This window comes from Dendrobates tinctorius, unplaced genomic scaffold (assembly GCF_039654945.1).
Source record: "Dendrobates tinctorius isolate UK_male_01 unplaced genomic scaffold, ASM3965494v1 ptg000007l, whole genome shotgun sequence".
NCBI classification, from domain to species: domain Eukaryota; kingdom Metazoa; phylum Chordata; class Amphibia; order Anura; family Dendrobatidae; genus Dendrobates; species Dendrobates tinctorius.
This window is the reverse complement of record NW_027361675.1, coordinates 55,648,063-55,667,609: the sequence shown is the minus strand read 5'-3', so window position 1 is coordinate 55,667,609 and position 19,547 is coordinate 55,648,063. Positions and strand designations below refer to the sequence as shown.

Below are 19,547 nucleotides of genomic sequence, written 5' to 3'. Positions count from 1 at the left end.
CAGTTTTACCGGATAACACGTATATATGTAGCATAGTTTACACATTAAAAACCTATGTCTATATAACAGGGGGCAGGCTCAGACAGTCTCAGGCCCAATATGGATTAGACGTGATTGGACAAAGGTGAGAAAGGGTACCGTATCACAGGATAACAGGTATGTGTAGCATAGTTAACACATTAAAAACATATGTCTATATATCAGGAGGCAGGCTCAGACGGTCTCAGGCCCAGTATGGATTAGACGTGATTGGACAAAGGTGAGAAAGGGTAACGTATCACCGGATTACAGGTATATATAGCATAGCTTACACATTAAAAACTTATGTTAATAGATCAGGAGGCAGGCTCAGATGGTCTCAGGCCCAGTATGGATTTGACCAGCTTGTACAAAGTTGAGAAAGGGTACATTATCACTGGATAGCAGGTATATATAGCATAGTTTAAATATTTAAAATCTCCATGTTCTCAGTATGGATTAGACAACAATCTAAAAAGTAGAAAAAAGGAAATATATTTGAAGCATACACCAGTATACACTTTTGGTGGTATTTTTAAATCTTCATATATATTTCTGTCTCAGTAAGACAGTCCAGACTCTCCGCAATAGGAAATGAGATGCATACAATTACTGACATAAATTCTAGTGATTGCAGAAATCTAGGAATTCCTATTCATGGGATAAACTTCCGTCACAATTCTCAGAGGCGATGCAGACCCTCAATTAATTAGTATGTGGAGTCAGCGAAAATCTTTCTTTGTGAAGAAATTGTTGCTGTATCGCAGTACCGTTGATCCCATCGCCATTACTCATATCCATATAATTTTGATCACAGGGAGAGATGTAAACATGGTGCTCACTGCCTATCATGCTCTGTCACGTAACTTTGGAGTGCAAAAGACAGAAGCCACAGGCCGTAGGCGATTCATTTGGATTGGCATGAGAGGGCACATTTAAAAATGTGCGCTGGAATGTCACATGTCTGTGGGTAGGAAAACTGTGAAAGCTGATGAGAAACCACAACTGCATCTCATTGTGAGTCGACGTCCATAAGAAATGGAAGCCATTGATGATCTGAAGCTAGATCCCGGCCAGTGGGACAGGGCATAGCTACATCTTAACCATCATCTTCTATCAGTTCACCAAATTTGTAGTGGCAGTCCCAGTGAAGGATTTGACAGCCCTGACTACACTGCGGAGGAGCAGGGAGAGGTAAACATTGCAAATGCTGGGGCCCTGCCCAAGCAAGGGGGGCCCACTCGTGGGCGTCGGTACTGGCACTGGGCCCCTCATAGTACGGCGGTGTGTCTGACGGCGGGTGTGCACCCCCACAGTCAGAGACACTTGATTGCACTATGAGGGACCCTGTGCCAGTGCCCACTCCAAAGAGTCGGCCCACCCACCTGTCCAGGGCAACGGCACTCGCACGGTTGCGTGCGCTAGGTGGTGACCCCGGCCGGGGGGGGAGTAGGCAGCCCAGTTTGGGAGGTTTACAAAATGGCATATGTTGATGTGGGACATTCACTTGCTGCTAAAGGTGAAATAGGTCAAATCCCAGGAAGAGGCGGATCAAAGAAAGCCATTTTTCTGTCAACCTATGTGTCATCAGGGTAAGGTGTGACAAAATCCTTGGAAACCCATGCATGGTTCATTTTAATGAAGGTTAGATCATCCACATTTTGGGTCGACAGACGTGTCCTTTTTTCTGTCAGGATTGATTCAGCAGCACTGAAGACTCTTTCCGATAGCACACTTGCAGCTGGGCAAGCGAGCTCCTGTAAGGCATAATGTGCCAATTCAGGCCAGGTGTCCAGTTTAGCTGCCGAATAGTCAAATGGGAATGACCTGTGAGGGAGAACATCGATATGGGAGGAAAAGTAGTTTGTAACCATAGTTGACAAGTGCTGTCTCCTGTCACTTTCAATTCAATCAATCAATCAATCAAATTTATTATCGCCAAGTACATATTACATATATACAAGGAATTCTCTGTGGCAAAGAGGCAACATAATATATAACAACAGATACAACAAGTAACATCTAACAAGACAGATACAGTATATAGTCTACACATGAAGATTTAATTGTTGAACAGAGAGTGGATAGAAGCTGTTCATATGGCGGTTGGTGCTGCATTTGGGGACTCTGAAGCGACGTCCTGAAGGGAGTAGTTGGAATGAGGAGTGGACCGGGTGAGAGGGATCGGATGAAATTTTCAATGCGTGGGATCGAATACTCCTATCATAAAGATCCTGGATTTTAGGCAGGGGTGAACCTATAATTCTCTCTGCTGTTCTGAAAGTCCTTTGTAAGAGGAGTTTGTCATGCGCAGTGGCTCCCCCATACCAGACTATCACAGAGGAACAAATCACAGATCTGATGACAGCATTAAAGAATAAGATCAGCAGATTCTTAGACAAACCATATCTTTTCAGCTGACGCAGGAAGAACATCCTCTGTTCTGCTTTTCTTATAACAGCATCCACGTTTTCCCCCATTTAAGATCATGAGAGATGATAACACCAAGGAATTTGGTCTCTGTGACCCTAAGAACCACTTCGTCATGGATGTAGATTGCAAGTATCTCATGTTGATCTTTCCTAAAATCCACAACCATCTCATCAGTTTTTTTATTGTTGAGTACAAGATTATTGGCTTTACACCAGTCACATATTCTTTCCACCTCACTCCGATACAAGTCTTCAGCATTTCCCATGCATTTCAATTGATGCAGTATTATCAGTTAGGTGAGCGGGACTTGAAAAATCAGTCCACAACATGGTCATGAAACCCCTGTCTCCAACGCCACTTCTGATGTGTGCACCACCAACACCTCTTCCAAGTTGACTGTCATCAAGGCTTCCCTCCTCCTCTTCCTCATCATCCTCGGTTGCAGACGCCTGCTCCTTGATGTGCGTCAAAGTTTGCATGAGCAGACGCATAAGTGGGATGCTCATGCTTAGGATGGCATCGTCTGTGCTTACCAGCCATGTGCATTCCTCAAAACATTGAAGGACTTTACAGAGGTCTTTCAGCTTCGACCACTGCACACTTGTCAACTCCATGTCTGCCCGTGTATCCTCCCACAAATGCATTACGGCCTGCCTCTGTTCGCACAGCCACTCAACCATGTGCAGGGTGGAGTTCCACCTTGTTGCAAAGTTGATAATTAGGCGGTGCTTGGGAAGGTGGAGCAATTGCTGCAGCTTCTGCATACGACTGGAGTGTACCGCGACCGGCGGATGTGCGAGCACAGTCTTCGAACCTTATGGAGCAGGCCTGTTAACTCCGGATAATTAGTGAGGAAGCACTGAACCACCAGGTTCAAGGTGTGAGCCAAGCAAGGTATGTGTCTGAGTTTTGAAAGGGCTATGGCTGCCACAAAATTCCGGCCGTTATCACTAACTACCTTGCCTGCCTCAAGATGTAGACTGCCCAGCCATGACTCAGTTTGTAGCTGAAAGTAGTCGGCCAGCACCTCCGCCGTGTGTCTGTCGCCCAAACACATCATCTGCAACACAGCCTGCTGACACTTTCCACTAGCTGATCGATAGTGGGACACATCGTGTGCACCACTGTCAGCTGCGGATGCAGTGCTCGGTGTGACTGCGCTCTGTGGACGAGCTTTCGCTTCTGGAGGAGGAGGAGGGTCGTACGCCTACAGCCAACTGTTTCCTATACCGTGGGCTAGGCAGCACTGTGCCATCACAGCTGTCCCCTGTGGACCCTGCATCCATCACATTAACCCAGTGCGCAGTGATGAACACGTAACGGCCCTGGCCATGCCTACTGGACCATGCATCAGTTGTGAGGTGCACCTTTCCACTCACTGATTGCTTGAGTGCATGGACAATGCGGTCTTTCACATGAAGGTGGAGGGCTGGGATGGCTTTGCGAGAAAAGAATTGGCGACTGGGTAGGTCATAGCGTGGTACTGCGTAGGCCATGAGTTCGTGGAAAGCTGCGCTTTCAACCAACCAATAGGGCATCATCTCTAACGAGATTAGTTTGGCAATGTGGCATTCAAACCCAGTGTACGCGGATGAGTACTTTCTTGTCCTACTCATAGTCTCTGGTAGGGTGAGCTGGACTTGAGAACTGCATATGGTGGAGCTAGCGGTGGACATGGTGGACTGAGAGAGGGTTGATGATGGTGATGGAGTTGGTGTTCTTTCTGATGGCCTAGATTCAGTCTTTTGTTGCAATAACAGTGTGATTCCCTCACTGATTTGCCCTTGCGACAACAACTCAACATTTGCTGCTGGTGGCGTGCTAACCGGTGGACTTACAGTGGGGGAAACAATGTAGCGTTACTGGCTACCTTTTTTGGGAGCAGTAGCACATGTCGTGCGTGAGTTTTGGTAGTCCGTCCACGCTTGCAAGTGCATGGTGGTTAAATGTCTTAGCATGCAACTGGTATTCAAATTTCTCAGATTTTTCCCTCGGCTAAAGGTCTTTGCGCACTTCTTACATATAACCTTTGCCTGATCATTAGGATTTTGTTCAACAAAGTGCCACACTCCACTCTTCCTACTATGGAAGACATTTTGAGGCCTTGCATGCTGTGCTATTTTGACCGTCTGGCCAAGCTGTCCTGCAACTCTTTTGGTTTTTGTAACCCGTTTTTGGACTGCTCTGGGCCTGCCACATAACAGCTGTTGCGATGTCGATGCCCGCTGCAGATGCTCCTCCTCCTCTTCTGAGCTATTGGCAGCGGCACCCTCTACCGCCAATGGATGCCAATCTGGGTCAACAACTGGGTCATCCATTACCTCCTCTTCAATGTCATGTGCACCTTCCTCTGTGTCACCGTGTATGGTGGTATATTATGCGGGAAGGGGCAACTGAGTTTCGCCTGGGTCAGATTCTGGCTCAGTACACTGCGAGGACAATGTAGTGCTCTGAGTGAATGTACCAGCAGAATCATCTATCAGTGGCTGTGCATCAGTGCACTCCATGTCAGATTCATCTTTGCCTGGGTAATTCACGATTTGACTTGCTAACCCAGGCATGGTATGTGAAAACAGCTCTATGGAGTAATCTGTAGTGTGGCCTGCCGCATCCTTCAATTTTGGTTGGGGTGAAGGACACAAGGAAAGGTGTGGTTCATGAACATGAGCCTCCAATGATGACTCAGTGCTTTTATTTTTTAAAACTTCAGAGGAGGCAATAGAGCTGGAGGCTGAGTCAGCAATGTAAGCCAAAACTTGTTCTTGAAGCTCCGGCTTTAAAAGCGGTTTACCTACTCCCAGAAAAGGGAGCCTTCGAGGCCTTGTGGAGCCAGACGATGATGCAGGCTTAACACCTCCTGCATTAGGTGCTATTTTGCTTTTGCCACTACCAGCAGATCCACCACCAACACCAACACCATCATTACCAGCTGCCAACCCCCGCCCACTTCCATGGACTCTTCCACCACACTTCTTCATTTTTGGGGAAAATGTACCCAAAAAAACCACCAACTATATGGTACTGTAAAACAAGGTACAAGGTGTATATAGTAGTGGGGAGAATTTGAATCTCTCTAGACTTCAGGACATAGTTGGATTCTGTCATGCCCTGTTTATTTTACACCACAATGTGACAGGCAGATTATGGATGGTGTAAGAAAGGTGGATAGAGGACTGTGGAGAATTGGAATCTCTCTAGACTTCAGGACACAGTTGGATTCTGTCAGGCCCTTTTTATTTTACACCGCAATGTGACAGGCAGATTATGGATGGTGTAAGAAAGGTGGATAGAGGACTGTGGAGAATTGGAATCTCTCTAGATTTCAGGACACAGTTGGATTCTGTCAGACCCTTTTTATTTTACACCGCAATGTGACAGGCAGATTATGGACGGTGTAAGAAAGGTGGATAGAGGACTGTGGAGAATTGTAATCTCTGCAGACTTCAGGATAAAGTTGGATTCTGTCAGGCCCTGTTTATTTTACAACGCAATGTGACAGGCAGATTATGGATGGTGTAATAAAGGTGGATCGAGGACTGTGGAGAATTGGAATCACGGTTGACTTCAGGATATAGTTGGATTCTGTCAGGCCCTGTTTATTTTACACCGCAATGTGACAGGCAGATTCTGGATGGTGTAATAAAGGTGGATAGAGGACTGTGGAGAATTGGAATCTCTCTAGACTTCAGGACACAGTTGGATTCTGTCAGGCCCTTTTTATTTTACACCGCAATGTGACAGGCAGATTATGGATGGTGTAAGAAAGGTGGATAGAGGACTGTGGAGAATTAGAATCTCTCTAGACTTCAGGACACAGTTGGATTCTGTCATGCCCTTTTTATTTTACACCGCAATGTGACAGGCAGATTCTGGATGGTGTAAGAAAGGTGTATAGAGGGCTGTGGAGAATTGGAATCTCTCTAGACTTAAGGACACAGTTGGATTCTGTCAGGCCCTGTTTATTTTACAATGCAATGTGACAGGCAGATTATAGATGGTGCAATAAAGGTGGATAGAGGACTGTGGAGAATTGGAATCTCTCTACACTTCAGGACACAGTTGGATTCTGTCAGGCCCTGTGTCTATAACACCGCAATGTGACCGGCAGAAACTGCCTAGTGTATGACAAACTACAAGGTGTACTGTATATAGAATTGGGCAGAATTGGAATCTCCCTAGAGTGTAGGTCTGTAAGAACGGACAAACTCCTCGGCTTTTCCTTACAGAGTCACACACTTCAATTTGGCCGTGATAACAGCCGTTACACGGTACTGAGAGAGGAGCGTGCACGTACACCGCTGTACGGTGTATGTAAAATTGTCAAGCTCCGTGTTTTTGTATATGGACTGACACACCCTGTCTCTCTCTAGTTTTGAATGTAATCAAACAGCAAATATACTAAACTGTTTGAAAAACGGACAAAACTATAAGGTGTAGGTCTGTAAGAATGGACAAACTCCTCGACTTTTCCTTACAGAGTCACACATGTAGATAGCGTCAATTTGGCCGTGATAACAGCCGTTACACGGTACTGTGTGAGGAGCGTACACCGCTGTACGGTGTGTGAAAAAATGAATGCTCACTACCTCACCAGGACAAAACAATACAATTTGGATTGCTTTTAAAAAAGCAGTTTGAACACCAGTGTGCACACAGCAATGCAGCTAGCCTTAAAAGGTAGGCTAATCACCACCAGCGCTGCTGCACAAAAGCAAAAATCTTCCCCTTTCACTGCACAGTAACAACAGTGAAAAGCGCTAGCAGCAGAAGCAGTTTTTTTTCTTTTTGCCTTCCTAACGCTCTCCCTGCAGAATCAGCAGCTGCAGCAGCTCTCCCTATTCTGAGATCAGCATGAGTAACATAGCGGTCGGCGTCTCCGCCCTTTTATACCCCCTGTGACGCCACACAAAGCAAGCCAACCACTTGCATGCCCTTCTCCAAGATGGTGGTGACCGCTGCCTATGTCATCACGTTGCCCACAGTGTCCGTTCTTCCTGATTGGCTGAAAAAGGGCGCTAAAGCAACTTTTGAAACTCGACTTTGACGCTAAAGTCGCCGACCTCGTGGCCGACCTCACGCTAAGGTCGGGTTTCGTTTCATGAAACCCGACTTTGGCGAAAGTCGGCGACTTTTGAATTTTTTCAACCCATTTCGCTCAACTCTAGTCCCTTGGCCTTTCATTAGATCCATAAAAGATTCACAAAAGCTTGCCTTATCTAAGTCATACTGCATTTTTCCTACACTTTATATCCCAAAAAAATAGGTCATACCTGTATAAAATCTTTGCTTCTTTCAATAGCTGAGTCAAAGAGTTTCAGGAAGAAATCTAATGTAAAGTAATACTCATTAGCAAGTGAACGCAGAGCCTTCAAGATGGAATAAAACAGAGCTCCTCTCTGTGCTAAGGGGTACAGTTCATCTCTCCTTTGCAGTAGGTCATTCAGATATGATTTAGCCCCTTCAAGCTCTTCTGAAATCTTGAAAATAAAAAAGTAGTCAATGTGAGGAGATACAAGTGAAATTTGATTTCCATAAGCAGCACCACTCTTGGGATTTGTGCGGGTAATTCTCAGTCTCTAAAAGTAGCCTGAAATGCAGTGCCAAACACTATGCACTATGTAATGCCTATAGAAAGAGTGGTTCTGTTTCCAAAATGATCAGTAAACATAATGGGTCTGTCAATGACTTCCAGATTTTAATTTTTTTCTTAGTAAATGTCATGTGAGTATAAGTATTGAACTTTTTTGAATTTGGCTTACTTTTTTCTTTTCTTCGAAAAGTGTAATGATATTGACATCAGCATGCACGCTGCTTAATTCTGAAGAAAGGAGACATTCTCTAGTTTTCTCCTCAAGTTCTTTTAAACTCTGCTGGTGATTCAGAATAATGCTTCCAATTTTCTAAAACAAAGACATATACTGTATATTGACAACAGCTTTACAATAGAGCTAAACAAGGTAAAAAGTTGAAATTTAGTTATTTGATACTTCTTACATATTCTGGATACCACTCTTAGATCAGATGCATATGACCGTATAAGAAATCGTCAGAGTTTCATCCAAAAAACTAGGACAAGGACGATGTTTTTCTTACTTGCAATCCGTGTGCAGTCTGTTTTTATACAACTAAATATTATTATTATTACTATTAATAATTATATTAATAATAGACTAGTTTCCTATATTATAGAATTGTAATGTATCCGTAAAAACGGACGCTATCCATATGGCATACAATTTTTTAGTGCACCTAAATTTGAATAGGGGAGTCTCATCCTATTCACGGAAGACACTTGTGCATGCTGCAATTTCTTTCACATGCAGATTCGGCAAGTAAAGAAAATCGCTCATTGGCTCTGCCCCAATGAATAGCATTGGTCCGAATCCAGTCCGCTGAAAAACACGGAGAGCACTTGTAAAAGAAAAACTGGCATATGGTCTCAAGGTCATGATAGTATCATAGTGGATTTGTATTTAGCAAAACAACCAATTCTCATTTATTTCTCTGAAACAAATACTCAACATTTTAAGAACCAAGGATACATGTCTATGGTGACCAACAACTCACATCAAGCTGGCTGCTCAAGTCAGGCTGGAGGTTTGCAAATGCCCTTCTGATCAGTAACTCAAGCAGACTTCCTTTGGAGAAATTATAATTTATAATGGTTGTCCCTGAATTGATGTCAGTGTTGAGATGGGGCTCAAGTTCACAGGCAGATAAGTAGAGTTTGAAGTCATCGGCACAGAGTAGTCTATGTCCATTAAATGAGATTATTGAGGAAGACCCTAAAAAATATTGAGGTGTAAATTGTGAAATAATGATAATTCTACAACTCTAAAGACAACAACACCAACTGACAGACACATGACCAAAGCATCCCATTTAAAGCTATTGTTCATATCTTAGAAAATTAAGTTTCATAGATTAAACTAAACTTACTAATGTACATTAGGAGACATTTATTAAAGCTGTTTCATAAAGAAAAAGAAGAGCATTTGTGCAACTTCAGATTCAAGTTCAAATTTTGTAGAGGTATAAATTCATTGCCTAATCTCATAGAGAGCAACCTTTCCTTTGCGCCAATGGAGGTGTCCATATATGTTCATCAATAAAGCCATGGAAAGACATCATACTAGTTATCATTTAACCCACGTATACTGTTGATCAGTAAGTTTGTCATACTAGTTATCATTTAACCCACGTATACTGTTGATCAGTAAGTTTGTGTGTGTATGTGCATCTAAGCAACGTTCTATAATGCAGATATAGTGTGTTCTGTCATCTCCTAACACAAGATCATAAGTAGGATCTCAGGTAGTAATCATGCTGCTGGAGTCCAAATTGCATTATGGCTCCTTAAAAGGGTTATCCACTATTTGGAGAACTAAATACTCTACTTACACTTATAAAACAAAATTACCTTATATTCACCTCCTGGAACAGCACCATTCACACCTCTTCCAGATGTCCGAGGTTCATCTGAAGGACGTGAAAGCACAATACTGTCTGCTGATTAGCTACCGGGCTCACGTGGCATAGCAATATCATTCCATCCTCAGGAAACTCGGCACTGACATTATTGCAACAACGCATTCACAGGAGGTGAGTATAATGTGTTTTACTTTACATTAGGAAATGTGGGATATAAGAATGGGTTGTCTTATTAGAGGACGAATCATTTAACCATAAATATATACAGTATATATATTTATTACACTATAAATATATATATATATATATATATATATATATGCATATGTAGCAAAAATTAGGGCAGCACCTTCTTTAATAAAACTTAGAAAATTAATTCATGTCTATGATATGTGATGTTTCAGCTTTAAAACTAAACAAAACCTTGAGAAGGGCTCAGTGTTAGAGCCGAAACATTGCATACCTTGAGCATGGAATAAATATTTTTCTAACTTTTAATGAGGAACGGGCTCCGATTTTGTTACGTGTACTTTGGAGCCTGATCGCCAGTCCATCAGGAGGTCTGCATTGGTGATCGGTTCTGCTTTATTGTTTTCTTTTACCTGTGTATGTATGTAAATATACCTATAAATGAAGATGACTTAATCGATTGTTATTAAATTTGCATGCCCTGGCGATTTTGAACAATTTTTAGTATTTTGCATGTATGTTAATTACTTTTACAATGTAACCAATCAGATTCATTAGAAATGCTATATATTTGTACCACCTCCTTACAGGGTTAGATAATGTTGAAATGCATTGATCTTTCTTAACGGTGTATTAGTGCAAGACACAATATGTAGTGTTCATTTTATCTACTTGGATTAAAAGTTATTTTTTAGCAACCTCCGCCCCATTGCTGTATCCTTGTTTTTTCTTGTTCATTCTGCTGTGGATGCCTCACCCTGATCCTTGCGAGGTGTTGGTTTGCATTGGGGAGCATACACACCTATGCTGACTTCTCTATCTGTCCAAAGCGTTATCCATATATACTCAGGGCAATTATATTATCTATGATTCATGGTAAATGTATTCGCCGCACATGAATATTTGGAAAAAAATCCTGAATTTCAAAAGGTTCCATCATCTCTAACTGCAGATTATCAGTGTTGTATAGAAATTTTAAAGGGGACTTTTGAACAGATGCATACTAACTAACCACAGTCACTGGCTGGACAAGTTCAGCAGTGTATGTCTTATAGTGTATGCAGGTACTGTGCACTGCGGAGATTCGCTGGTGTCTGCGCCAGGAACGGCAGTCAAGAATACAATATGTATACTCCAAGCCAGAATCTGATGAGTGGACGTGACCTCGCTCGATACACCCTGGACACTTGTTTTGAGCAAGGCTGGGCCCACTTGTCACACAGAGTGACTGCAGACTTGTCATTTTAGACAGGACAAGCCCTTTAATGATGGGGTTTCAATGACTCGGGTAAAACCATTGTTTTCAAAAGTATTGGAATTTCAGGTAATTTTGTCACATGTAACAACTGTACTAATTTTGTGCAAACTGTATTACATTAAATTTCCTCTATGTTTTACAAATCCACTTAATTGTTTACGATAAAATGGTTTAATTCTAGCAAACATTCTTATTAGTGAAGGGAGATGGTGCAGAATTGTACAAGGGAAAAATATTCTACAATTCTAAATTTGCAGGGCTTCTGATGAGGATTGCTATGTTTGGTGTAAATGAAGACCGAATATATCATTTATGTCCATTATGCTTTAAGAACCTGCAACATCCAGCACATTTCAAGCTGTGGCAAAACACTATTTCAAGTTAGGCTGTTTTTGCACGTTACAGAAGCATGTCTGAAAAGATGTAAAGCATATTAAGCCATCAAAATCTAATCATCACAATAAAGATGATATAGCTCTACTGGTATTTTATTCCCTATATGTCTCTTTTTATGTCATGTACACAACATTGCCAACAATTTACAGAAACAGAAAATATGGGGAATCACTATTCAGTCCAAATCCAGTAGTGTTTAATACACTGCCAGAATGCAACATATATATAAGCACCAGATAAGATCACATTCATTTTATAGTACTTAAATATTGTCAACTTATTTAAAAGCTCAGAAAATAATTAATTCTTAAGCCTATTGTTAGGCGCCTGGATTCTCCCGCTGCATGGGATAGATCCCAAGCCTTGTCTGGTGCAGCGGTTTCCCATTCAGGCTCAGCTGTTTGGATGACTGCTCGGCAGACTCTGGACCCAGTATACTGTCCTCATACACGTTGGCAGGGTGTGCAATTAGACATGTAGCTAAACCCCCTGTCTTCTTTAAGAAAAGTGGCTGTAAAATTGTAACCTTCTTTTATTGATTGCAGATGTGACAGGAAAGGGAGAAACTATAGGATGCAATAACAGGAGCATTTCAGAATATATAACTGCACAGAGCGTAAAATGCAGATAGTCTACAATTCACAGTAAAATGAGGTAATACATAGGTACCATGAGGTAATAAATAGGTACTGTCATGGTTTGAACAGGGTTCTTGCCCTGCACTCACAGGGTTAAGTGTTCGTGGCCTCTTTCTGGATCTGGGACGGGTATTTATATTCACTCTTTACCAGGGTTCTCTGTCAGCTATACTGTTGTTCTGGTTTTCTGACCTATTGCTACGTCCTGACTATCCTTTCTGTCTAAACCCCGTGGTACTGTATTGCTATCTGGTGCTTTGACCCTGGCTTCGTCTGGTTTCTGTCTCTGTCTATGCCCCTTGGTAACATTGCCCCGTAGTTACCTTTCTAGGAGTTTCCCTGCAGCTCCTAGATCTGTGGAGCTTAGGCCACGCCCCCAGCAGTCATGTGCTTCAGGTCCTGATACTCTGAAGCACGCATCGTCACCGCTGCTGCCCTGCTCCACAGGTATCTGTGAGTACTGTCTTTGTACTCAGGACACCCACACTGGCACAGTGAGCAAGTGCAGTGCGGTGTTCCTGACATTATAGCTGACCATTTCAGTTTTTTTTTTTCTTCCCCCTCTGAGGAAGAAAAAAAAAAAAAAAAAAAAAAAAGTGTGTTATCCTCATGGATCCCATACAAGCTTTGGCTGGTCAGGTCAAGCACCTGACCCAAATGTTCCACAAACTTAATGTGGAACAGCGCACGATGGCCCAGACCCAGCAACAGTTGGTGGATACGGTACAGGGGGATGCCGCTACAGGGGATTCTTGTGCTGGGGATAGAGATGTGTCATTGGCATTCCCAGAATCTCCGGTCAAATTGCCAGACCTTTTCTCAGGGGATAAAAAGGAGTTCAGGTCTTTCAGAGAAGGATGCAAGCTTTTTTTTTTCTCTGTGGCCCCACTCTTCCGGGGATGAATTCCAGAGGGTGGGGGTCGTCATTTCCCTACTTCGGGGGGCTCCACAGGCATTGGCTTTCTCTCTCTCTTCCTCTGCTCCTGAACGCATGTCTGTGAATTTGTTCTTTGAGGCTCTGGGGCACATTTATGATGAGCCTGATAGAGTGCGTCTGGCAGAGGATATGGTGATGAGTGTGACACAGGGAAGGAACTCTGCTGAATGGTTCTGCTCTGAGTTCAGACGCTGGGCAGCGGAGGTCTCCTGGGATGATGCTGCCCTCCGGGGTTTGTTCTGTAGAGGCCTGTCCGAACGTTTGAAAGATGCCCTAGCCCTTCATCCTCCACCGGATTCTTTGGAGGACGCTATGATTCAGGCTGTCCGCCTGGACCGTAGGCTGCGGGCAAGAGGGGTCATGCAGCAGGAGACCCCTTTATTCTCCAATCTGAGAGACTCTGCATCTAGTCCTGAGCCCATGGAGGTTGGTGCCACGTCATTGGAGGAAAAAGAGAGGAGACACCGAAGAAACAACCAATTGTGCTTTTACTGTGGATCCACTGGACATTGGAGAAGGAACTGTCCTTCTTGCCCTTCTTCAGTGAAGCCATCAGGAAAACGACTGAGTCTGGGTAACAATCGAGGAGGTTGCCCAGACTCCCAGGTACCCTTTTACTCGCTTACTAAAATTCTGCTTCCGGTGGAACTGGAACTTACAGGCGGTCCGGTTGGGACTACCGCCTTTGTTGACTGTGGTTCTTCTATTAATCTGATCGATGCCAAAGTTGTGACTTTTCATAAGATAGGGACAGTCAGGTTAAAAGATCCTGTTAAAATCGTGGCAATTGATTCTTCTCCTATCACCCAGGAGGGAATTTGTTTCATGACTGATAATTTTTCCACGTGAGTGGAACACACTTTCAGAGAAAAGGTAAGATGTTTTGTCATAAATAATCTGCCGGCTGGACTGATACTGGGTATGCCTTGGCTTCAACGTCACAATCCTACTATTGCCTGGGTCACAGGGGAGATCATTCAGTGGGGTTGTATGGCTAACGGTCTATGTTGTAACTTGACAACCCTTGTCACCCCAGTAAAATCTGTGTCAGTGTCGTCTGTCGATCTGGAAGGTATTCCGGAGTGCCTGAAAGATTTTGAAGACGTATTTTCTGAAAGTGAGGCTGAGGCGCTACCACCACATAGACACTTTGATTGTGCCATTAATCTAGTCCCTGGAGCCAAGTTACCCAAGGCTCGCCTGTTCAATTTGTCCGGGCCCGAACGTCTAGCCATGAAGGAGTACATTACTGAGAGTCTCCGCAAAGGGCATATTAGGCCTTCTGTTTCACCTGTGGCAGCGGGCTTCTTTTTTGTTAAGAAAAAAGATGGTGGTTTGCGGCCGTGCCTCGACTTTGGGGAATTAAACAAAATTACTGTGAAAAATAAATACCCTCTCCCCCTAATTCCTGATCTATGTAACCAACTCACCAGGGCCAAGTGGTTCTCTAAACTGGATTTACGTGGGGCATATAACCTTATAAGAGTCCGTGAAGGGGACGAATGGAAAACAGCATTCCTGACGACTGAAGGGCTGTTCGAAAACTTGGTTATGCCCTTTGGTCTCACCAACGCTCCTGCTGTTTTTCAGAATTTTATTAATGTAATTTTCTCTGATTTAATCGGTCGTTTTGTGGTTATCTATTTGGATGACATTCTGGTGTACTCGGTGGACAGTCAATCTCACTTGCACCATTTGCGGATGGTTCTCATGAGACTGAGGGAGAATCATTTGTATGCCAAGCTGGAACAATGCTCATTTTTCATGTAAGAAGTATCCTTTCTGGGGTTGATTGTGTCAGGGGAGGGGTTCCGCATGGATCCTAAGAAAGTCCAGGCTGTTACGGAGTGGGTGCAACCTCATGACTTGAAAGGGTTGCAACGATTTTTGGGCTTTGCCAACTTTTATAGGAAATTTATTAAGGGCTTTTCGCAGGTGGTAAAGCCTCTAACGGACCTCACTCTCAAGGGAGCTGATGTAAAAAATTGGTCTGTAGCTGCAAAAAACTCTTTCATGACATTAAAAAAGTGCTTTTCTTCAGCCCCTGTATTGGTACAACCCGACCCGTCAAGACCTTTTGTCGTGGAGGTTGACGCATCGGAAGTGGGGGTGGGGGCAGTTTTGTCTCAGGGCCCTCCTACCCTTACCAACCTGAGGCCTTGCGCCTTCTTCTCTAAAAAATTTTCCTCTGCCGAGAGAAATTACGATGTCGGCAATAGAGAGTTGTTGGCGGTAAAGTTGGCTTTTGAAGAATGGAGGCATTTCCTGGAGGGGTCTGTTCATCCCATTACAGTCATCACTGATCACAAAAATTTGGCCTATATCGAGTCTGCCAAGAGATTGACCCCCAGACAGGCTCGGTGGGCGCTTTTTTTTTCTCGTTTTCAGTTTACCATCACGTTCCGCCCGGGATCTAAAAACATCAAGGCTGATGCCTTATCCCGAAGCTTTGATTCGGTGTCCCCTCCAGAACCTCCCTCCTCCATTCTTCAGCCAGGAGTAGTGGTGGCCGAAATCTCATCTGAGTTACAGAGAGGGATTTTGGAGGCCCAGGCTCGGGCTCCGGGTGGTAAACCCCCGGGTAAATTGTTTGTACCGGAACGTTTCCGTCTCAGACTTATGCAGGAATTTCATGATTCTGTGTTGAGTGCTCATCCTGGGATTGCAGCTACCCGGGGGGCAATTGCGAGGGATTTCTGGTGGCCCTCTATGGTAACAGATATTAAAAAGTTTGTGACTGCATGTGGGGTGTGCGCTCGTTCTAAAAGTTCTCAGGTCCGGCCGGCCGGGGAATTGGTGCCTTTGCCAATTCCGGATAGACCATGGACACATTTGTCCATGGATTTTATCACAAATCTTCCTCCTTCCAGGGGCAACTCGGTGATATGGGTGGTGGTGGATAGGTTTTCAAAACAAGCTCACTTTGTACCTCTCCCCACGTTACCATCTGCTGAAACCCTGGCCTGCTTATTTATGCAGCATATAATTAGGTTACATGGAGTGCCTATGAATGTGGTGTCAGACAGAGGGGTACAGTTTGTAGCCAGGTTCTGGAGGGCTTTTTGCAAAAAGCTGGGGATTTCGTTGTCCTTCTCCTCTGCCTACCACCCAGAGTCTAATGGACAGACGGAGAGCACGAACCAATCGTTGGAGCAGATTCTGAGATGCTTGGCCTCTTCCAGGCAGGAGGACTGGTGTGAGGTATTGCCCATGGCAGAGTTTGCATTCAACGGTCGTGTGAGTCAGTCTACTGGGAAGTCTCCTTTTCAGGTCAACTATGGCTTTAACCCACATTTTGGAGAGTTTTCCCGTATGGATTCAGGTTGTCCTGGTGCTCAGGATGTGACACAACGTCTTAGAATTCTTTGGAGGGAGGTTCAGAGGAATATTTCCAAGGCCCAGGAAAACCATAAGCCGTTTGCTGACAGGAGGAGGGGGCCAGGTCCAGCATTTGCAGTAGAGGAGAAGGTGTGGCTATCCACCTGCAATATCAAGCTTAAGATACCTTCTATAAAGCTGGGCCCCAAGTTTATTGGCCCATACAAAGTTGTGGAGGTTGTTAACCCAGTAGCCTACCGACTGCAGCTGCTCACCTCCTTTAAAATTTCTAATGTCTTCCACAGGTCCCTGTTAAAGCCTGTGGGGACGGTGAGAGAGGATCCCTCATCAAATGCTCCGCCAGTGCTGGGAGAGGGGCAGCTGGAGTAGGAAGTAGGGTGCATTGTTGACTCCCGGTGGGTGCGCCGGAGACTCCAGTATCTGATACACTGGAAGGGGTACTCTCTGGAGGATCGTTCATGGGTTCCGGCCAGTTCGGTGCATGCCGATCGTCTGGTGCGGGCTTTCCACGCCAGATACCCAGACAAGCCTGGGGGTCCAGTGGCCCCCCATTAAGAGGGGGGTACTGTCATGGTTTGAACAGGGTTCTTGCCCTGCACTCACAGGGTTAAGTGTTCGTGGCCTCTTTCTGGATCTGGGAGGGGTATTTATACTCACTCTTTACCAGGGTTCTCTGTCGGCTATACTGTTGTTCTTGTGTGTCTGACCCCTGGTGTGCGTGTATTCTGCGTTGCTTGTTTGCTTCCCGTGTATGACCCGGCCTGTTCCCTCACTCTGTACTCCGTCTCTCGCTTTGGTACTACTGTCTTCTCCGGTTCTGACCTCCTGGCTTGGCTATCGTTACTCCGTTACAGTTTGTCCCTATTGTACCGTCTATTGCCCGTTCTGGTTTTCTGACCTATTGCTATGTCCTGACTATCCTTTCTGTCTAAACCCCATGGTACTGTATTGCTATCTGGTGCTTTGACCCTGGCTTCGTCTGGTTTCTGTCTCTGTCTATGCCCCTTGGTAACATTGCCCCGTAGTTACCTTTCTAGGAGTTTCCCTGCAGCTCCTAGATCTGTGGAGCTTAGGCCACGCCCCCAGCAGTCATGTGCTTCAGGTCCTGATACTCTGAAGCACGCATCGTCACCGCTGCTGCCCTGCTCCACACGTATCTGTGAGTACTGTCTTTGCACTCAGGACACCCGCACTGGCACAGTGAGCAAGTGCAGTGCGGTGTTCCTGACAGGTACCATGAGGTAATACATAGGTTCCATGAGGTAAATACATAGGTACCATGAGGTAATACATAGGTACCATGAGGTAATACATAGGTACCATGAGGTAATACATAGGTACCATGAGGTAATACATAGGTAACATGAGGTAATACATGGGTACCATGAGGTAATACATAGCTGATGATTACCTATTTAATACAACAAACGTTATAAACACAGGATTATAACACCTAGATAGTGCTTACCAACTATGCTTAGAGCAGGCTGTTTAAGAAGCATGAAGAACATGAATGGTGTAGTTTCTCATAAGACATATGGAGGAATAATGGCTGCTGTTCCCCTCACAGTGTCATAAACAAGACTATGATGTAACAGGAACAATCCCACAGTACATTGCAAATTAAACTAGAATCTATGCATTAAACGGCCAGCAGGTGGTGCTGTTACCTTACAGTATGAAATATATGAAGGATTAATACACACAAAGATGACTTTCTAGACAGCAATTATATGGCTGGACAGAACACTCCCCGCTTGACGTCAGCCGACGTCACTATTGTGTTTATTGGACGAGAACAGCAGAATGAGTTCCCCTACTGGCCTGAGGAACAATTTGGTCTTGCCTTGTTTTCCTATTTTTACTACCACCTTACGTACAATTCCATCCTTACTTGGGAATGTCTGGGTAATGAGACCTAATGGCCATTAATTTCTCAGAGACTGACAGTTTTTCATTAGTACTATATAACCAGGCTATAGGTTAGGCTTGCTGGTTTGCCACTTTCTCCTCTGTTGCAGAGTAGGCAGGTACTTTTTTTTCACTTGTCCCAAAAGGCATTGGAGAGACTATGTACTTGTCTCCATTGACTCCTGTAACGGTCTTTAACATTAAATTCTCCAGGTGGAGAGCAATTAGGGTCAGTCTTCTGCGTAAGCAGCAGGGCTGGGGTGAGAACAGTTGGGTCATCAGGATCACTGGAAATTGGAGTCAACGGTCTGGCGTTTATGATGGCTGACAATTCGGCCATGAATGTTGTCAAGCTTTCGTGTGTCAGTCTTGCAGATCCTTCCTGTAAGAAGATTAAATCGAGGATTCTCCTTGCGACACCTATTATTCTCTCCCATACACCTCCCATATGTGAAGAATGTGGTGGGTTAAAAGTCCAAGTACACCCTTGTACACTTAGGTATTTTTCTACGTCCTTCATATCCAAGTTGGAAAAGAGTTGCAGTTCTCTTGCTGCTCTGAGTTTCCTCAGAACACTATCTTTTGGTATTGGTCGTTGATTGGTTAAACAGTTGATTTCTTTGGCATAGTTTTCCCGTTGTACAGCTCGGATAATTATATTCTTCGACTGCTCTAGCTGTAGAGCTGTGTGGACGTGTTTACCATGGTGCCAGTGGTCCTCAAAGTCTTGAAGTGTAGGTGCTAACTCTGCATGACCGTTCTTACATATCTTCTCCATGAAGGTTAAGAAATGGTCTTTCATCTTTGGTCTACTACAGAAGCTGTGCATGAAGGAGACAAAGCGTTTGTAAACTTGTTCACTGTTGTTAGGCAAGCGTTGTCTTTGAGGCTTGAAGGGTAGAGGTGCAATCCAGCTCTTCGTTTTGTCCTGCACCATTCCTTGCTCCATCATCTCTAGGAACAGTCTATCCTCAAATGACATTGCTAAACGATTATC

At 44.2% G+C, this 19,547-nt stretch overlaps 1 protein-coding gene across 1 annotated transcript in view; it reads right to left on the bottom strand.

Moving 5' to 3' along the window:
• Nucleotides 1-19,547, bottom strand: part of LOC141086031 (uncharacterized) — a 971,752-nt gene that overhangs the window by 401,388 nt on the left and 550,817 nt on the right. Inside the window, exons 75-77 of the mRNA XM_073571764.1 lie at nucleotides 9,019-9,236; nucleotides 8,211-8,351; nucleotides 7,722-7,928 (exon numbers count right to left, since the gene is read on the bottom strand). Coding sequence (XP_073427865.1) covers nucleotides 7,722-7,928; nucleotides 8,211-8,351; nucleotides 9,019-9,236 — 566 coding nt within the window. The remainder of the gene's footprint in view (nucleotides 1-7,721; nucleotides 7,929-8,210; nucleotides 8,352-9,018; nucleotides 9,237-19,547) is intronic.